Here is a 16205-nt window from a genome sequence, read left to right as displayed (position 1 = left end):
ATACGGAAATAACCGGAATGTGACTCTTCAATTCTATGCTGTGATGAAGCAGGGGGTATAGGCACAGTAGGACACTCTCCTCTAATTATTATCTACTCTTGACAGTATGTGGTATTATGCAATTATTATGCACATGTGGCTTCATTTTATTCTAACTCAAAGGCTATATAGAGCCTTTTTGCAAACTAGAAGTGCTGCTAAGGTTGATTCAGAAAGTAGAGAAGTCAGCAAATGCTTCAATTTACTTACCAGACTAGGTGGTTGATGGAAATAATAGCAAGTAAGTTAGTAACACATTTTCGGAGAGAAGGTGGCTTCTGAATTATTCCATCATTAAACTTCATATTTACACCACTTTTCATGCATTAAAATATACCTGATATACGGTATACTATGTAGTTACAACCTTATAAATCTAGAGCAAAATGCACCAAATTTTGCTTACAAAGCTATCTCCAATCTGGTCATTTGCTTAAATGAATAAAGCTCAATTGTCCTGATCTAGCTTTAACCCTGTAATTGGCACTGATGCTTACTCAATTCATTAAAAAAAGCCAAACAGGGACTTTTGAAGGTTTAACAAAGTGCACTATAGCCACATGGAGTGTAGCAAAGTATACTCCATGTACTCCACTCCAGTATACACTCAATTCGAGTAATGATGTGCATGCATTAAAAACATATTCATTAACAAAATAGCCAATTTCTTAATAATTAATAACAATAACTGATAAAATTCCTTTATTCATTAGGTATGAATCCATCTACTTTCATACAGTAAGCCGTGATGAAGCAGTGAAGCTAATGCTTCAAGCAAACATTCAAGCAGGTGCTTTCCTAATTAGAGAGAGTGAAAGTAATCCTGGACAGCATTATTCCCTCTCAGTTAATGATGGGCTTACTATCCAGCACTATCGAATAAATAGTGAGAACAATAAGCATTATATAAACCCTGATGACCAGTTTGACTCACTCAATGACCTGGTACATCACTACATGATGAAAGCTGATGGTCTGATCTGCTCACTAAAAGTTCCTATACCCAAACAAGCAAACACACCCATTGCAATGAATAAAGAGTGGCAAATTAATAAGTTGCATATCAAGTTCATAAAATGTTCCTATGTAGGATGGTTTGGAGAGACATGGGAGGGTAAATGGAAAGGTAAAGGCCCCGTTATAATTAAGACAAATATAGCAACAAATATTGCACAAGAAAAATTTTTTCAACAGGCAAACATACTGAAAAACCTCCAGCATAAGAACATCATCAGTCTATATGGTGTTTGCACTGAAAGCTATCCTTTTTATATTGTAACAGAGCAAATAAATAAAAACCTCAGATACTATCTACTTGAAAATGATGTTATACTAGCAAAGTTGGTAGATATTGCTATTCAAGTTACTGAAGGCATGATTTATCTAGGAGAACAAGATTACATTCATTGTGATCTAAGAGCTATCAATATACTAATAGAAGGATATAATAACACTGTCAAGATAGCAAACTTTCACCTTGCCCAACACCTTAATGGCAATAAATACCGGACTGTTGAGGAAAGTACTATGCTACCTTACAAATGGACAGCACCTGAAGGATATACTATAAATCAAATAAGTATTAAATCTGATGTTTGGTCATTTGGTATATTACTATGGGAAATGGTTACTAAAGGAGATCTACCATACTATGGCATGACTAATGAAGAAGTAAGGGAATTAGTATCAAAAGGTGATCATTTGTTCATACCAAGAAATTGTCCTGAACCATTTCAACAACTCATGATAAACTGTTGGAGACACAAGGATTACGAAAGGCCTAACTTTAAAAATATCTTTGATGTACTTATCACATATGATACTTACGATACTTAATGAAATGGGCACAATGACTATACTCACATATTATAATTATTGTTGTTATTGTTGTGATCATTACTATTATTATTACTGTAATTCTTCTAAATATTAGGGGCTCTAAGTTCAAAAATAAATAATTATTTCAAAATTTCTACCAAAATTCCTTCTAAAAATTCTTTTAAAAATCATTGTTCCATAATTTTCTAATTTTTTCCCTTGCCTCTGTTCTAGTTAGAAATGTGTGAATAGCTAAATTAGTGTGATTGACCTTAAAGACTTAATGATGCCTTGGCAGTGCAAAATCCCTCCAAATCTAGAAGCTTCTCAGCTGTTATCCCTCCAAAAATTCAATGTTTATTACAAATTCAAATAATTTAAAGTGACAATTTTTTAGAGAAATTGTTACGAATTGGAGGAATATTACTATTATCATCATTATTCTTATAACCTACAGTTGTAGCCCCAGATTATTCTTATTTTATCCACATAAAAACAACCACACATAATCCTTGTTTTGCAAATTTAACAATAATAATTTCTATATAAACAATTGACAGGTGACAGAGCCATACATTCCTTCCTCCCTCTCCCTCTCTATAACATACGTGACTCAATGAGATGGTTTTATCATTGACTCCATTGAGGTTTCCCTTCTTAGGACCAAACAGTCTCCTCCAATGATAATGATAAGTAACACCTGGTGATGAATCAGGCCATGTACTGGAGAATATCTTAATATGATCAGTTGGTAGTGTAATAACTGGATGTTTATTAGCAACTGCTATTGTAAGGACTGTAGAGAGAAAGAGAGGAGGAGAGATGGAGGGAGGAGAGAATATTAAAGGAGAATAGGAGGAGAGGGAAAAGAGTGGGCATGCATAAAAAAAGGAGAAAAAAATGGGAGGAGAAAGAGAATAATAATGATTAAAAGAAAGGTATTAATTATAATGTTAATGTATAAACAAACAGAATGCATTTGTATTGTTTACAATAAGAACACATGTGCATTTGTCTTTATGGAAAACATTTCATTTATAACAGACAGGAAACAGATACAGAATACATACACAATGTAATAACAAATGGATGAATGATAATAGAGAATGGTGCTTTGTCATAATAGAATCTAAAAAGACTCACTATTACGCTCTACATCATAATGTACACTATACATATCAATGTACATAATGGGAAATAACAATACTAATCTAATAATAATGATCATTAATATGAAGCTGCCCAATGCATTGCCATTAATAAATTGAAGCCACTGGCCCCTGCCTACTTAATACATTGTGTATGACATGACATTCAAAACTTAATGCTACTGTAACTGCTTCACTAATTAGATTTTAATATCTTAAATAGCAACAGTAATTGCACTAATACATATTTACTATGTAAACAATTTTCATGTAATTATAAGTACAAAGTTAACAGTATAACAACGTTAAACTTAAAACAGCTTTCATTTTAAACAGACAATCCACAAAAATTAACAAGGCAAATCCTCTTAATTTCTAACTTACCATTATTGATTAATCTGTGATTCCCGTGTGGTGGTTTAGGGTGAGGTGTTGCCTTGATGACAGAAGAGGACGAGCTTGGAGTTGTAGTGACAACCGAAGACAAAGACGAAGACCTCGTCGTGGCAATAGAATGAGAATGTAAATTAGAAGAATAATAATCAGAGGAAGAGGAGGAGGAGAGAGAGGAGGAAGATGGTTGGGGGACAACAGTAGAAGAGAAAGAGCTTTCATCTTTATTATGACTATCATGATTGGTCTTCTTAACAAAAGACATTACAACAACACTACTGCTATACTTAGCATCATAAGGAACAGCCTTAGGAGTACACCTATCCTTTTCAGCAGAGTTACAACCGACAGCGAAACACTTCTTCTTAAACAACCAGCCCAACTGACACTTTCGACCATGTTGACAACAAAGATCAGCACATTCCTTGTAAGAACGAGCGGCACCAATGAAATGAAGATACGATACCTTGGTCTTTCCCTTAGGCAATGAGTTAGAGTGATAATGAAACCTACACGAGTAGGAGGGGGGAGCCGTGGGATAGGAAGGAGGAGGAAGGTCTGGTTCTTCTGCAGGGTCTTGTCCATCCTGATTGTGATAATTGTCACTAGGGGAGGAATGATATTCATTATTATCCGTCGTCTCTTTTGATTTATCGTTATATTTATAATCCTCCTCCTCATCAGTTTCCTCTGCATTAGTGTCCTCGTTATATTTGTATGGACGATCTACATCCTCCTTTCCATTGTATGGATCACCGTCATGAAACGAATCAGGATATGGACGCTGGTCATAGCTATCCTGGGGCTTGTCTTCTCTTTGGTTGTTGTAAGATAGAGGCTGCCTGCTGTGTGATGAAAGGGATCCACCTAGATCTGAGGCAGAGATAGATAGAGTAGGTGTTAATGATAATCATAGTGTACATATGCAAGGATTAAAACAATGTTGTGGGTCAGGTTACACAACCCGAGGTACAAGTTAACAAGTAACAGCTCTTTAAGCTTCGTTCTCACTTGTAGCTAGTAGAATGAAGACTACAGTAAAATGGACTCCCTTCCTCATCTTTCAGGGCCGATAATGACCTAGGATGTAGTGGTCTTCACTATTATCTTTTCCTCCTTTCTTCTCCGAGAACTTCCTGTACAAGACCACCACGCCTACTTTGTTTACACGTGGGCGGATGGGTGGGTGTTCATGACACGTGCTTCCACGTGGGTAACATGGCGACTGGAGGAGGTGGAATGAATGTAGTCTCGCGTAGCCAGACCACGCCCTCCGTACCTGCGGGGTAGTGGTCTGGTGTACTGAGCTTGGCAAAGTTGTTCAAGGAAGTGAAGTGATAATAGGAAGCCATACACGTTTAATGCAATATCGTTGAATTTTTAATGTAATAATAGTAGGTGCGGCTATGACAAAATGGTGGGAGTTTGCTGTGTATGTGCATCTGATGTTTCAGTTGGAACTAAGAAGACAAAGAGGCGGAAAGTCAGTGGAGAGGCATCCAAATTGGCCATCAATGTCATAGACAATCTATCAGAGCGTGTCTATTATAAAAAATTGTCTAGTATTGTTAGTTCCAAAGCCTTTTTATGCCATAAATGTAACAGGAGACATCTTGCATTCTCTTTGCAAGAATGTCTCTTACAGACAGTGGAAAATGAAGAAATTCAGGATTGGATTATTGAACGCATCATTCCAAACTTCATTTAAAATTCAATAATTTACAGCTTTATACATACATCACAACAATTATTATTATCATTATCAGTTGAATCATGATTCATAACAAATAAAAAATCGTTGAGTAACAATTGCCTGCGGCATTTGGTTTTGTTGTTTCCATAATCTTTGACTCCTTGTTCTACAAATTTGCTAGGCTTTCCATATAGTAGAATAGCTTTAGATGGCTTATTGTCACGTCCTGCTCTGCCTGATTCCTGAACATACTGTTCTAGACTGGAAGGAGGACGCCAGTGATAAATAACTCGGACATCAGCAACATCAACCCCCATACCGAAGGCAGTAGTCGCCAGTACAATACGCAATATTCCTTTCGGATCACTAAAAGACCTTAAAACGCTCTCCTTTACTTCTACAGTAGATGCCCGTGTATACTTCATTACCATAGCAAATTCCAGATGCTTTGGGTGGTGTGGTGGGAATGTAATATAAGGTCCTAACTTTCGTGACAGTATACGGTACATAACTTGACAATCGCTATAGTTCTGTTGAAAGATTATAGTCTTAGGATATTCCATACCCATTTCCTTCAGTTCCTTGGCTATCTCCTCACAGAACTCTTCTATTTCAGGCAGAGGTTGCACTTCATAATATATGTTACTTCGATCAGGTAAACACCCTATTAAAACTGGTTCCCTCAGAGATAAACTCTGGCAGACAATACGAAAAGTATGTTTAGTTGCTGTTGCTGTCAATGCTAATATATTAACATGTGATGGTATTAAACTTCGCGTGTCTCCAAGATGGGCATATGCAACACGAAAGCTATCACCCCTACAAATTGGTGCAAAGCGTACATGTAAGAACATTTATTACTACATTACTGACCATGATTTGATGCAGTGAGCTTCATCTATAACTAATGCAACCAATTTATTTTTGTATATAGGAGATAACAGCATGTTCCTATACATGGGATTGCAAATCAAACTTTCCGGACTGATGTATAGCAGTTGGATATCTCCATGAAGCACCTTCTCTATTGCAGTCGAATCAAGTTGACCTTCACCTACAAACTCAGCAACAATGCCCATCGGTAAAAACTTTGCTTTCTGGTCCATCATGAGGGATACCAAAGGACTGACACAGATAACAATGCTGCCATATTGTTCTGTATAATACCTGGATTAATGTTCAGTATCATTTTTATTTAAACTAACCTTTGAATAAATCAAATGCTACAGGTAAAAGTGCATATATCAAAGACTTTCCATATCCTGTAGGAAGTGACACAAACACATCATTGCCAGACATGAAAGTCATAATAGCTTCAAGCTGTTTTTCTTTCAAAGAAAACCCAAAACGACTGGCAGCTTCTAAAACACACTTTTCTAGCTTATCTTCCATAAATAGGCGCGGTCAAAATGATTTTGACCACGCATTTTTAATTATGCCTAATTCATTAGCTTTATTGCTCCTGGTCTGACGTAGTTCTCACTGACCAAGCCGACGGTCAGCCTTTGAACAACTTTGCCAAGCTCAGTACACCAGACCACTACCCCGCAGGTACGGAGGGCGTGGTCTGGCTACGCGAGACTAGAATGAATGAGAGCAAACAGATTTGGCTGGTGGATAAGTATGCTAGACTTGTAGCATCACGGGAGCCTTCAGCATTAAGCTTGTCACAGGATCAAGGAGAAGGAAATAGCTGGCAGGTTTGAATATGAATATTTTTAAAAATCATTCAAATATCACCAGCTGCTGCAATTTTTAGCATTACAACTCTTCACCTGGTAAACAGATTCTCTTAGTGCTTATTAATAAAAACCACTTTATGATAACACACGGAGACACCACACTGGTTAGTTAGTGTAATATGTATCTGTCACTAGCTATTCTCTTTGCACATGAGTTAATGACCTGGTTATGGTTTTTCACTAGATTCTGGTATAGTGCTTCATTTTAAAATATATATACATGTACTCATGTTGTGTAGAAAGTTTGAGCAAATTCTGATGAAAATTGGATTTTTTATGAATTTTTAAAGTTTCTCAAAAATCTGGCCAACGTCCCTGTACTATAGTACAGGAACTTTGGTCAAATTTCATGAAAAATGAGTAGGAGAGAATTCTTCATTTTTATAATTTTTTCTGGTGCATATACATGTACTTATATTGTGTAGAAAGTTTGAGCAAATTCCAATCAAAATTGGATTTTTTATGAATTTTTGAAGTTTCTCAAAAATCTGGCCAAAGGCGAGGCATGCTTTGTGAGGAACCCTGTTTTCTTTGCTTTTTATGAATAGGAAAGTTTTATATTGTGGGGAACATCAAATTGGATCAAAGGAGTAGCTAAAGGCGACAGTATATTATTCTTGTATCATCATCAGGTAAGAATCACAGCCTTACCGGTATTAATTTTATTTTATTTGCAATAGATGTCAAACAGACGTTTTAGAATAAAACTAAGTGGAGGGACTTCTGGAGTTGGTCTGGCAAGAACTGGAGTTGAGAACTGTCGAGATGCCGTTTCTGTTTTAAGAGGTCTTATGCCAGTGAAAGTAATTGATGACATTAGTCAGATTTCTCAGGAAGAGACATCAGGATCAAGTAAAGAGGGAGAATCACTGAGAGAAAGAGCACAAGTAAAATAATACTAACTGGCACTCCTCATTCTCTCTCTCTTAGTCTATTAGTAAAAAGCCATTGCAGCAAGCATACATCAGTTCAACGCATTTACCAACTGATCAGCTCTCACAGTTCATTAGACTCTGTCTCACTGATAGTACATTCCCTGCTTTTGTTGAAGCTGTTGAATCAGAACTGAACTCAATGAAATAAACATAATGCAATTACACCCACACATTGAGTATTAGCTATGAATATGATTATTATTGTGCATGGGCATAGCCCCACCTTCTTTTTGTGGAAATCCAAATTGGAAAGTTACAGATGGCCTTGTTGCTGTGTTGTAGTGTATGCTCGGCTCTCTGCTTCATTTATACTGCTTATTACTTGTTTAAGAAAGTGAGGAGGCCTAGGATATATGGAAAAAAGACTGGAAGCTTTTACAAGCATATTCTAGCTCACTGCCCTAGTCTGAGTAGAAAGTACTGGCCAACATGGTGGGCCATTAATGCTCATGTCATCACAATAGGCAGACTAGCACTCCAGCGACCACCCAGTGGACTAACTTATAAAAGGTAGGCATAGATCTACTACTAGTATTATGCTAATTGTTATCATTGTTAATTAGGGAAATATTTAACGTTTCTGATGGAGGGAGTCTAGCATTAGATTGGGCTGATCCTGAAGTGCATTCAATTAAAGATGACTCGCCAATTCTACTGATTCTTACTGGACTAACGTGTATGTATTTCCATTATTAATAGTATTAATTACCGGTATTATTACTTATGATTAGCTTCAAGTAAGGTGGTCTACGTCCAGTGGCTTGTGTCTGATGGACTCAGTGAAGGATATAGACCAGTAGTAATGAGTTTCAGAGGATTGGGAGGATTACTATTAAAAGTATTCATTTATTTATTGAAATTTCTTTACATCATGTGCATTCAATGCAGACTCCAAGAGCTTACTGTGCCAATACTGATGATCTTGAGCCAGTTCTTAAGTACATTCACTCTTCTTGGCCTAATGTACCAGTAGTTGGCATTGGAATATCAATAGGAGGGTATGGGTTGCTTTCAGTTTCATAATAGTATGCCATTTGGCTTGTATTTAGAATTATACTTGTACAACATTTAAGAGAAAGAGGAAGGGACTCTGGACTGGCTGGAGTAGCAACTGTTTCTTCATCGTGGGATGCACACGTGACGTTATTCGAAACATTAGAAAAGCCATTAAACTGGCTATTCTATAACAGACACTTGACTAAGCTACTTGTGAATTACATAAACAAGTATGGATAATAATAACTAATATGACAACAGTTTACATTGAATTTTTGACAGGAATTGTAAGCATCTGATGGAAAAAGGTGCAATGACAAAGGAGCAGGGAGAAGAACTGATGCAGAAAGCAAAAAAAGTAATAACATTACATGAGCTAGTATTTTGAAATGATAATAACGTCATTAGTGCTCCACTATAAGAGAGTTTGATGAAGCCATCACAGTTCCTGCATTTGGTTACGACAGTTTATGGGAGTATTATGAAAATGGCACCAATGGTAACAAACTCCACCAAGTCAAGACTCCACTGCTAAGCATTAATGCTGAAAATGATCCCTTTGTACCAGAGAAAGGTACGTGTGTTATAAGAATGAAGAAACATGCACTTTATTTCTTTAATAACTAGTCTTGCCAATTGATGGTTTCTGTGCTAACGATGATGCTGTTCTAGTTGTACCATCTCATGGAGGACACATTGGTTTTTTAGAAGGAATGCTCCCAACTCGTGGGACATGGATGAACAAAGTTCTAAGAGAGTTTTTAAATGCAATAAAACTGTATGACAAAAATAAATGAAAATTAAAAATCAAAATTTTAATTAGATAATATGATGATTTAAATTGCTTTGCAACACAAATGTGTAATAAATAAATTTTATAATTAATTGTCAATTGTCTCCTGTTTTCTCTGTCTTGGATACGTCAGCCATGCTAGAAAGAACAAGCAAGCTGCAATGGAAATGCAAGGCAGAGCAATTGACAAAAGGTAAATAGACAATTTATTACTATCATATACAAGACAGTTGCCTCTACGGCCACATTCTTCTTCCCATAGTATACACGAAGCATCAAATGAAACTCCAAATATTAGAGGGCCAGGGACATTACCCAGTGCCCTATTCATTGCTGATTGAAGGCCTAAAGCTAGTGCCCTCTGTTCATCAGAAACAACCCTAAAAATACAACATTGTTATGAAGCACTATGACTGAACTGAAGCCATTGCCAATTAACATTATGCATCTATAATACACATATTTAGTTTTATTGAATTAGCCTTACCTTATCACAAAATGCATATAAGGTAGTGTGAGCATAAAGACTATGAACGACAGCAATAGTAAAATTATAACGGCAGGAATAATAATTGATAGACAAGAGTCTGGTTGACAGTAACCATTGGTTGCAGTATCATCAATAGGATTATCAGTACTAGTATTACTGCTAGCAATGACACATGTACAGTTATCATAGCTTGAATCCTAAAAATATTAAGTAAAAGTGGATTTACTTTTTAGTCTATATGCTTACTCCTAATTGCTGCATACAACCAGCTTGGCAAGGAGAAAGATACGTTTGTCCATTTCCACAAACTGGAATAAAATCAGTACCACTGCAGTTACACAATGCGCTACAGCTATTCTCTTCAAACCTACCTCAATAACAGAATGGACATTACTCAATTACTTCTAACACCACTTACCCATTTTCTGTTAATCCGACAATAGGTATATTGGGACAATGGAGGAGCATGGCAAAAGAAGATAAAGTTAAAATAAAGGTCGATACAGCCAGTAATAACATATTGCCTTTTCCTTTCATCTTGCAAACAAAAACCACAAAAGCACCAGTAAGAGTTCCAAAAACTAATTATAAAATAATAATAATAATGATAATAATGATTAGAAATATGATAATACAAATGTAAACTGACTAGCTCCAGGTATAGTGGTCCCTCCTACCAGCAGTGTAGAGGTTGAAGCAGTGAACCTGAATTGAACTTCATAAAACTTTGGACCAAATGATATAACACCTTGTAGGAAGATGTACAGAATACAGAGACCCAGTACAGCAAACATGAAGGAAGGATTAAGAATCAATCGCTTAATGTGTGTAGGAAACATTTTAAAGACTATACTAGTGCTGTTCTCATTTGCATATTTCTTTGAATATATCTTTGCCATTTCTTTAGCTCTCTCTTTCCAGACTTGAGGACTGTCCGGCAGATAGCGTGGGAACATTAAAAAAGGAATGGCCAAAATAAATAGACAGAAAGAAGATATGAGAAATGGCATCCACCAGGCCCCAACCCAAGCTGGATCACTTGTTGTGAGTGAAGTATCTGCTAACGGGTTGACATAAATTGATAGAAATATGCTTCCAAGTCCAAAAGCAACGACAGGGCCAAGAATGAGAGTGGTACTGATCATACCAATATGGAGCGAGACATAGCGTGGAAAAGCAATCTCGTCCAAGTATGAAACACCAATAGTGTATATAGGAGATGATGCTATGCCTAATATAATATTGCTGATAATAAAAATAGCATATGCAATTGTGTTCACGTTGGAGCAGTCCTCGGTTGAGCTGGAGTTGGCATTATTAGAGCAGTATTGACGTAAGGCTCCATCATTATCACTGGAGTGCTCATCAACTTGCAGTATAAAGTGAGGAAGAGAGAATAAAAAAGCACCAAATGCCATTAGAAGAGTTGCCAAACCTAGCAGTCTAGGCTGGTGGGATTTCGCACCAAAGTAGCTCACAAAGACGACGCTGATTGTGACTGTTATGTCATACGTAATGACCATTATGCCTGCTTGAGTGCTGGATAAGTTGTATCGTCTCTCAATTGAGGAAATTACAGACGAGATGAAACCTAAAAGGACATGAATGAGATCACTCATTACATCAACTGCAATAATCAAATTAAATTTACGCACATATATGAACTCTTACTATAAATGAGAAAATTACATACTTTGTAATGCATGTCACTGATGCCAGTTGTTACTTAGAATAGATACAGACTGTAAAAGATTCACTAACCTGATATAACAGCTGATTGCAAGAAACTAAAAGCCGCTAAGAGGAAAGTGAAGAATTTCTTTCTCCTAAACAGGATCTGGAGGCAATTTGGATGAAAAGGACCACAACCAAAATAATACTCTTCACTAGTCTTCTTCTCATCCTTTACGGACTGATCTATGTCTGCCTCGCTTGCTTCTTTATCTGGAAAATGGGCTGCTTCCTCGGCCGCTCCAGTCATCTGGATGTCTTCCACTCGATCGTCCATAGCTCTTCACTGCTTCAAAAGTAACTTACAGTTCACACTTCTCAGCTCATCAATCAGCAATTAAAAGGTGTGGCTCGATCATGAAAATTTTAATTTTACTTTTATCTTCTACCGTATTAGATCTAGATTGAGATTATAAAGTCTAATACGGTATTCTAATGCCACGCCTAAAAGTAAAATTGGAATTAAAATGTCAAGCGAGCATACAACAGTACGTCTTGTAACGAAGCTAGCAGAGAAGCTCTCTGATTATGCAAAGAGAAACCAAGAGGGAAATAACAATGAAGGAAAGGTGAGTGACAGGTGCTGCCAGGCAATCAGTAAAAAGTGTTTTTAGGAAAGAAAAATACAAAAAATATTGCAGCAATTGACCACAATTCACATGTCACTGGACATACTACAAGTAAGAAAGCAGTCACTTCACGTCACACTTCTCTTGCAACAGGAGTGAGAGTGTGTATAGCTATGTGTTTGCATCCAATATCGTGCTAACTAAACAAAGCATGTTGTTTGTTCTCTTAATACTACACCATAGTCACCAATGGTGACTATGGTGTAGTATTAAGAGAACAAACAACACTCACCATTATTCTACACATTGTTTGTATCACAATACCCAGTGATGTATCAATCAATATACAAAAGAGACAAGAGATAAATGTGTGTATACTGTATAGTTCATGGTTGAGCATGTGTGGATCGTGGTTTTTCTGTACATGCATTAGCATCAATACCTATTTCCTGTTTAAAACTATATAACTGACTCTAATTTAATGTATAATAATAATTAATGCTTAATTTTATAAGGTAACTGGTATTGGCAAGATAGTTAACTCGTTACGTAAGAGAGACGGTGACGTTGGTAGGAGGAGCAAAGAACTAGTCCGTCAATGGAAGCAACTTCTTCCCTCGACTACCGAAGAACCATCAACTTCTGTCCCTCCTAGTCACACTGTAGCTGTTCCTATCCCTCCTATTGTAACTCCTCCTACTGCTCCTCCTCCCCCTCCTTACCTCCCGTCAAGCATAGAGGATGAGAGAGTATTGTCTAGTGATGCTATACAAAGAAAGAGAAAAGGTAGACATTGTTTTTTGTTCTCTTCTCAATATTTTTTGTCTTCTTTTTTTCAGCACCAGTGCTAGTGGCTGATAATAGTGATTCTATTAGCATGGCATTATCAAAGAGATCCAGGACTAAAGTATATTCTGGAAAATCTACCGGAATGAAATGTATGTACAATGTATATTACGAGACACTCACTTGAATGTTATTGTATATATGTATGTACATGTACATATTATGTGCTCATTTATATTTGTTTATTTTTATTATGAAGATGTTCCAAGTCTTTTCGATATGTGCATGAATGTACTAGTGAATAATATTGAAGGTAATAAGAGAGAGGGAGGAAAAGGAAAGACGGTGTTATTATAATATTGTAATCACTTTCATTAGCAATTTATGAAGTTGGTGGTGTACCATTCTTTATACTGGAGCCTGTCCTTGTAAAGTAATAAAATTATATGCAAATATTATAATTTTGACTCATGCATATCTAGGTGTACACCCACACAATTAATGAGATTAGAAGAGTTGAATCCAGTAAGTGTTTGAACTGTATTATAATTATTTAATGATTTTTGTGAGTAGCATTTTTTAGAAGACAGCGACAGTTTGTGGCAGAAACACACACAAAAGCTATTCAGAGATGCCACACCTAGTGAAGGACAGTCTTGGAGAGATCTATACCTAGTAAGCCTGATTTTGGAGCAACTTTGAAAATTCATAAAAAATCCAATTTTGATCGGAATCAGCTCAAACTTTCAGCACAAAATAAGAACATATATGCGTATCAGAAAAAATTATTAAAATGGAGAATTTTCTCCTAGTCAATTTTGACAAAATTTGGCCAAAATCCCTGTACTATAGTACAGGGTGTTTGACCAGATTTTGGAGCAACTTTAAAAATTCATAAAAAATTTGATTTTGATCAGAATCAGCTCAAACTTTCAGCACAACATAAGAACATGTATACGTATCAGAAAAAATTATAAAAATGGAGAATTTTCTCCTAGTCAATTTTGACAAAATTTGGCCAAAATCCCTGTACTATTAGTAATACGGTAGCGTTACTAAGTAGGATTCACCCCCAAACAAAATGGCTGCCATGACTTTTGCAGCCTTGCTATAGTACAGGGACTTTGGCACATTGATATGATGTAATGCATTATAGTTACTATATTTAGTAACGTTGTGATATAATTTAGGAAAGACTAGCTAATAGAGAGGAGAAGATGAAATCAATCACAAGCTCAATTAAAGCAAGACAGCAAGCAAGAGAAGAGCCAGGTACTTCGTATTAATTAGTGTGTGGGCGTTATTCTTTGCGTCACAGTAAGAAAAGTTGCGATGCTACAAACATCAAGCCCACTGCCTCGGAGTAGAGCAAGAGGATGGGGAGGAGGAGGAGGGTACCAGCGTAGGGCGGGTTCTTTATCAGCTGGTGCAAGCTCTGGAGGAGGAGGAGGTGGATCTAACCTAATGAAGCAAACACTTAAAATGGCTAAGAACAGGTGAATATGTTGATCCATGATAAATTGGCTCTGAAATAATTTTCCCCAAAAAATTAATTTTCTGCCGGAAAAAAAATTTTCTTGGCAAATTTTCTGGGAAAAATTCCCCCCCCCCCCAAAATTTTTTTTTTGGAAATTTTCCTGGGAAAAATAAATTATCCTGGCAAATTTTCTCGAAAAAATAAATAATGGGCCAATTTTTGAAAAAAGTAAAGACTATTATATTTTAGGGTTTTAGCACATATGTACATGTTAAAAGCTTGAAATAATTGATGACTTTTGTACATTAATAGACAATCGATGCTTTCATCAAGATTTGGAAGAAAATAGAAAAGTAAACATATTAGCGTTATTGCAATACAATGTGAAATTATAATTTTATACCATCTCTTGTATTATAAATAATTATAATTAATTTTATTAAATAATAATTATTAATTTTTGATACAAAGTTCATGAAATCTCATCAAGCTCGCTTGCACTGCGTTTTCCAAGAGAGCCATCATCATCACGACCAAGCATCATTATTATTAATAACTATTATTATTCATTTATAATTTTTATTTATTGTCATTATGAATGGTATGTACTGCTTTGAGCACTTCTTGTGGATCTACATAATCGCTGAATTCTCTTGATAAATATTGATATATGATTCCAGTGTTACCTGGTCCTATATAGGCACATAGAGGGAGAGAGAGGAGAAGGGATGCTAAATAAATAATATGACATTTAGTTTAAAAGAAGACACTAGAAAAGGCAAAGAGAGTAACAGAGATGTAGTGTGGTTACCTATTACTAGGCAGGATCCTAACAAAGTCCCATCTCCTTTTCTTGTCTCTTTATACAACGATGAAGCACGGAAATAATTAAGGAAAGTATTAATGCGTAAAATTCCTAATAACGCAAGAATACATCTTATATATAATCATGAACAAAAATTAATTATAACTTACCCAAATAATATCTGTCGGAGTAAAATGCTTTCTGTAATAGTAACGGTAAAATAAACTGGTGTTAGAGATGCCCATACCTCTTCATCAAGCAGTATATCCCCTTTCAGATATTCCTTGAAACCCTTAGCCCCAGTCTTCTGAGAAACGATACCATACAATGGAATGCCGAGCTTCTCAAGCTCAGGAAGAAGAGAGGAGACCTTCACTGCCTCCTGTTTAAATAAAGATAATTTTTTCATTTATTTATTTATTAACTCGACAGTGTAACATAGAATAATTAGAGGTGTAAAGCAGCAGTGGTCAGTGCAAATACCATATAAATTTCATTTTGTCTATCCTTACCTCTTGGCACAATGGTCATCCAGCTCTACGCACAACTAGTAAAACAGCTCCCCTATCTTTCCAGAGTTCTCTGGCCGCTATTGACCGGCTGCTCCCGTCCATGTATGTCAGTGCTGCAGTTTCTAACTGACTCAGTTTGAAAGGAACTCTTTTAGGGAGGGCTAGAGGGGAATTAGCAAACAGTATAGTGGCTCCAATTGCAGCTGCAGCTCCATAAAGAAAGATTTTCTTCCAGGACCATCTCGCCATTTTAGTCTTAATAACTTAAGCCACGCCCA

The 16205-nt window shown here is 36.3% G+C and overlaps 7 protein-coding genes and 1 long non-coding RNA gene across 8 annotated transcripts in view; 4 read left to right on the top strand and 4 right to left on the bottom strand.

Annotated features, from left to right (window-relative positions):
* Window positions 1-2015, top strand: part of LOC100637712 (uncharacterized) — a 4644-nt gene extending 2629 nt beyond the window's left edge. The window contains exon 10 of the mRNA XM_019996832.1: window positions 753-2015. Coding sequence (XP_019852391.1) covers window positions 753-1875 — 1123 coding nt within the window. The 3' untranslated portion in view covers window positions 1876-2015. The remainder of the gene's footprint in view (window positions 1-752) is intronic.
* Window positions 2016-2230: 215 nt separating this feature from the next.
* On the bottom strand, window positions 2231-4545 carry LOC109582180 (uncharacterized). The gene is made up of 3 exons (XM_019996833.1): window positions 4410-4545; window positions 3390-4271; window positions 2231-2653 (listed from the first exon to the last, which is right to left on the bottom strand). Exons 1-3 carry the CDS (start codon window positions 4456-4458, stop codon window positions 2334-2336), a joined length of 1251 nt encoding a protein of 416 aa, XP_019852392.1. The 5' UTR covers window positions 4459-4545; the 3' UTR covers window positions 2231-2333.
* Window positions 4546-5065: 520 nt separating this feature from the next.
* LOC109582163 (ATP-dependent DNA helicase Q-like SIM) lies at window positions 5066-6483 on the bottom strand. Its single transcript, XM_019996799.1, has 3 exons — window positions 6297-6483; window positions 5965-6247; window positions 5066-5910 (listed from the first exon to the last, which is right to left on the bottom strand). Exons 1-3 carry the CDS (start codon window positions 6481-6483, stop codon window positions 5118-5120), a joined length of 1263 nt encoding a protein of 420 aa, XP_019852358.1. The 3' UTR covers window positions 5066-5117.
* Window positions 6484-6674: 191 nt separating this feature from the next.
* LOC100637586 (protein ABHD1-like) lies at window positions 6675-9637 on the top strand. The gene is made up of 12 exons (XM_003386769.2): window positions 6675-6791; window positions 6851-6937; window positions 7382-7465; window positions 7514-7720; window positions 7764-8278; window positions 8332-8444; window positions 8500-8606; window positions 8657-8766; window positions 8818-8994; window positions 9047-9122; window positions 9173-9338; window positions 9392-9637. Exons 5-12 carry the CDS (start codon window positions 8028-8030, stop codon window positions 9559-9561), a joined length of 1170 nt encoding a protein of 389 aa, XP_003386817.1. The 5' UTR covers window positions 6675-6791; window positions 6851-6937; window positions 7382-7465; window positions 7514-7720; window positions 7764-8027; the 3' UTR covers window positions 9562-9637.
* LOC105312855 (meiotic recombination protein REC114-like) lies at window positions 6678-7916 on the top strand. Its single transcript, XM_011405812.1, has 4 exons — window positions 6678-6791; window positions 7382-7465; window positions 7514-7720; window positions 7764-7916. The coding sequence occupies exons 1-4, from the start codon at window positions 6678-6680 to the stop codon at window positions 7914-7916; spliced, it is 558 nt and encodes a 185-aa protein (XP_011404114.1).
* Window positions 9578-12120, bottom strand: LOC100637461 (solute carrier organic anion transporter family member 4A1-like). The gene is made up of 6 exons (XM_003386768.2): window positions 11809-12120; window positions 10697-11638; window positions 10466-10628; window positions 10294-10414; window positions 10045-10244; window positions 9578-9937 (listed from the first exon to the last, which is right to left on the bottom strand). The coding sequence occupies exons 1-6, from the start codon at window positions 12053-12055 to the stop codon at window positions 9646-9648; spliced, it is 1965 nt and encodes a 654-aa protein (XP_003386816.1). The 5' UTR covers window positions 12056-12120; the 3' UTR covers window positions 9578-9645.
* A 92-nt stretch (window positions 12121-12212) lies between these two features.
* Window positions 12213-15254, top strand: LOC100637335 (transcription elongation factor B polypeptide 3-like). The gene is made up of 11 exons (XM_019996820.1): window positions 12213-12347; window positions 12393-12458; window positions 12863-13133; window positions 13187-13285; window positions 13393-13446; window positions 13512-13566; window positions 13616-13658; window positions 13707-13808; window positions 14324-14405; window positions 14452-14629; window positions 14923-15254. Exons 1-11 carry the CDS (start codon window positions 12246-12248, stop codon window positions 14957-14959), a joined length of 1089 nt encoding a protein of 362 aa, XP_019852379.1. The 5' UTR covers window positions 12213-12245; the 3' UTR covers window positions 14960-15254.
* Window positions 15020-16204, bottom strand: LOC100637209 (uncharacterized). Its single transcript, XR_002184951.1, has 5 exons — window positions 15928-16204; window positions 15663-15797; window positions 15586-15616; window positions 15422-15526; window positions 15020-15302 (listed from the first exon to the last, which is right to left on the bottom strand). It is a non-coding gene; the product is annotated as an uncharacterized LOC100637209 (long non-coding RNA).
* Window position 16205: the final 1 nt, after the last annotated feature.

The sequence above is a fragment of the Amphimedon queenslandica genome, unplaced genomic scaffold (genome assembly GCF_000090795.2).
Source record: "Amphimedon queenslandica unplaced genomic scaffold, v1.1 AMPQUscaffold_13398, whole genome shotgun sequence".
Classification (NCBI taxonomy): Eukaryota; Metazoa; Porifera; class Demospongiae; order Haplosclerida; family Niphatidae; genus Amphimedon; species Amphimedon queenslandica.
This window is presented reverse-complemented; position numbering and strand designations above follow the sequence as displayed.

What these genes read in the sequence shown, in the direction of transcription:
- LOC109582180 (XM_019996833.1), bottom strand. Translation starts at nt 4,458, where the DNA reads ATGAGGAAGGGAGTCCATTTTACTGTAGTCTTCATTCTACTAGCTACA. An exon ending in CTTCATTCTACTAGCTACAA is followed by an intron (nt 4,272 to 4,409) that starts GTGAGAACGAAG and finishes TCTCTGCCTCAG; the next exon opens with ATCTAGGTGGATCCCTTTCA. An exon ending in TCACAGATTAATCAATAATG is followed by an intron (nt 2,654 to 3,389) that starts GTAAGTTAGAAA and finishes TTCTCTCTACAG; the next exon opens with TCCTTACAATAGCAGTTGCT.
- LOC109582163 (XM_019996799.1), bottom strand. Translation starts at nt 6,483, where the DNA reads ATGGAAGATAAGCTAGAAAAGTGTGTTTTAGAAGCTGCCAGTCGTTTT. An exon ending in AGCATTTGATTTATTCAAAG is followed by an intron (nt 6,248 to 6,296) that starts GTTAGTTTAAAT and finishes GGTATTATACAG; the next exon opens with AACAATATGGCAGCATTGTT. An exon ending in GCTCACTGCATCAAATCATG is followed by an intron (nt 5,911 to 5,964) that starts GTCAGTAATGTA and finishes ACCAATTTGTAG; the next exon opens with GGGTGATAGCTTTCGTGTTG.
- LOC105312855 (XM_011405812.1), top strand. Translation starts at nt 6,678, where the DNA reads ATGAATGAGAGCAAACAGATTTGGCTGGTGGATAAGTATGCTAGACTT. An exon ending in TATTCTTGTATCATCATCAG is followed by an intron (nt 7,466 to 7,513) that starts GTAAGAATCACA and finishes TATTTGCAATAG; the next exon opens with ATGTCAAACAGACGTTTTAG. An exon ending in CACTGAGAGAAAGAGCACAA is followed by an intron (nt 7,721 to 7,763) that starts GTAAAATAATAC and finishes TCTCTCTCTTAG; the next exon opens with TCTATTAGTAAAAAGCCATT.
- LOC100637586 (XM_003386769.2), top strand. Translation starts at nt 8,028, where the DNA reads ATGGCCTTGTTGCTGTGTTGTAGTGTATGCTCGGCTCTCTGCTTCATT. An exon ending in AGTGGACTAACTTATAAAAG is followed by an intron (nt 8,279 to 8,331) that starts GTAGGCATAGAT and finishes ATTGTTAATTAG; the next exon opens with GGAAATATTTAACGTTTCTG. An exon ending in ATTGGAATATCAATAGGAGG is followed by an intron (nt 8,767 to 8,817) that starts GTATGGGTTGCT and finishes GCTTGTATTTAG; the next exon opens with AATTATACTTGTACAACATT.
- LOC100637461 (XM_003386768.2), bottom strand. Translation starts at nt 12,055, where the DNA reads ATGGACGATCGAGTGGAAGACATCCAGATGACTGGAGCGGCCGAGGAA. An exon ending in GTCGGATTAACAGAAAATGG is followed by an intron (nt 10,415 to 10,465) that starts GTAAGTGGTGTT and finishes TTATTGAGGTAG; the next exon opens with GTTTGAAGAGAATAGCTGTA. An exon ending in GTTGTATGCAGCAATTAGGA is followed by an intron (nt 10,245 to 10,293) that starts GTAAGCATATAG and finishes TAATATTTTTAG; the next exon opens with GATTCAAGCTATGATAACTG.
- LOC100637335 (XM_019996820.1), top strand. Translation starts at nt 12,246, where the DNA reads ATGTCAAGCGAGCATACAACAGTACGTCTTGTAACGAAGCTAGCAGAG. An exon ending in TGTCACTGGACATACTACAA is followed by an intron (nt 12,459 to 12,862) that starts GTAAGAAAGCAG and finishes TAATTTTATAAG; the next exon opens with GTAACTGGTATTGGCAAGAT. An exon ending in ACTAGTGAATAATATTGAAG is followed by an intron (nt 13,447 to 13,511) that starts GTAATAAGAGAG and finishes CACTTTCATTAG; the next exon opens with CAATTTATGAAGTTGGTGGT.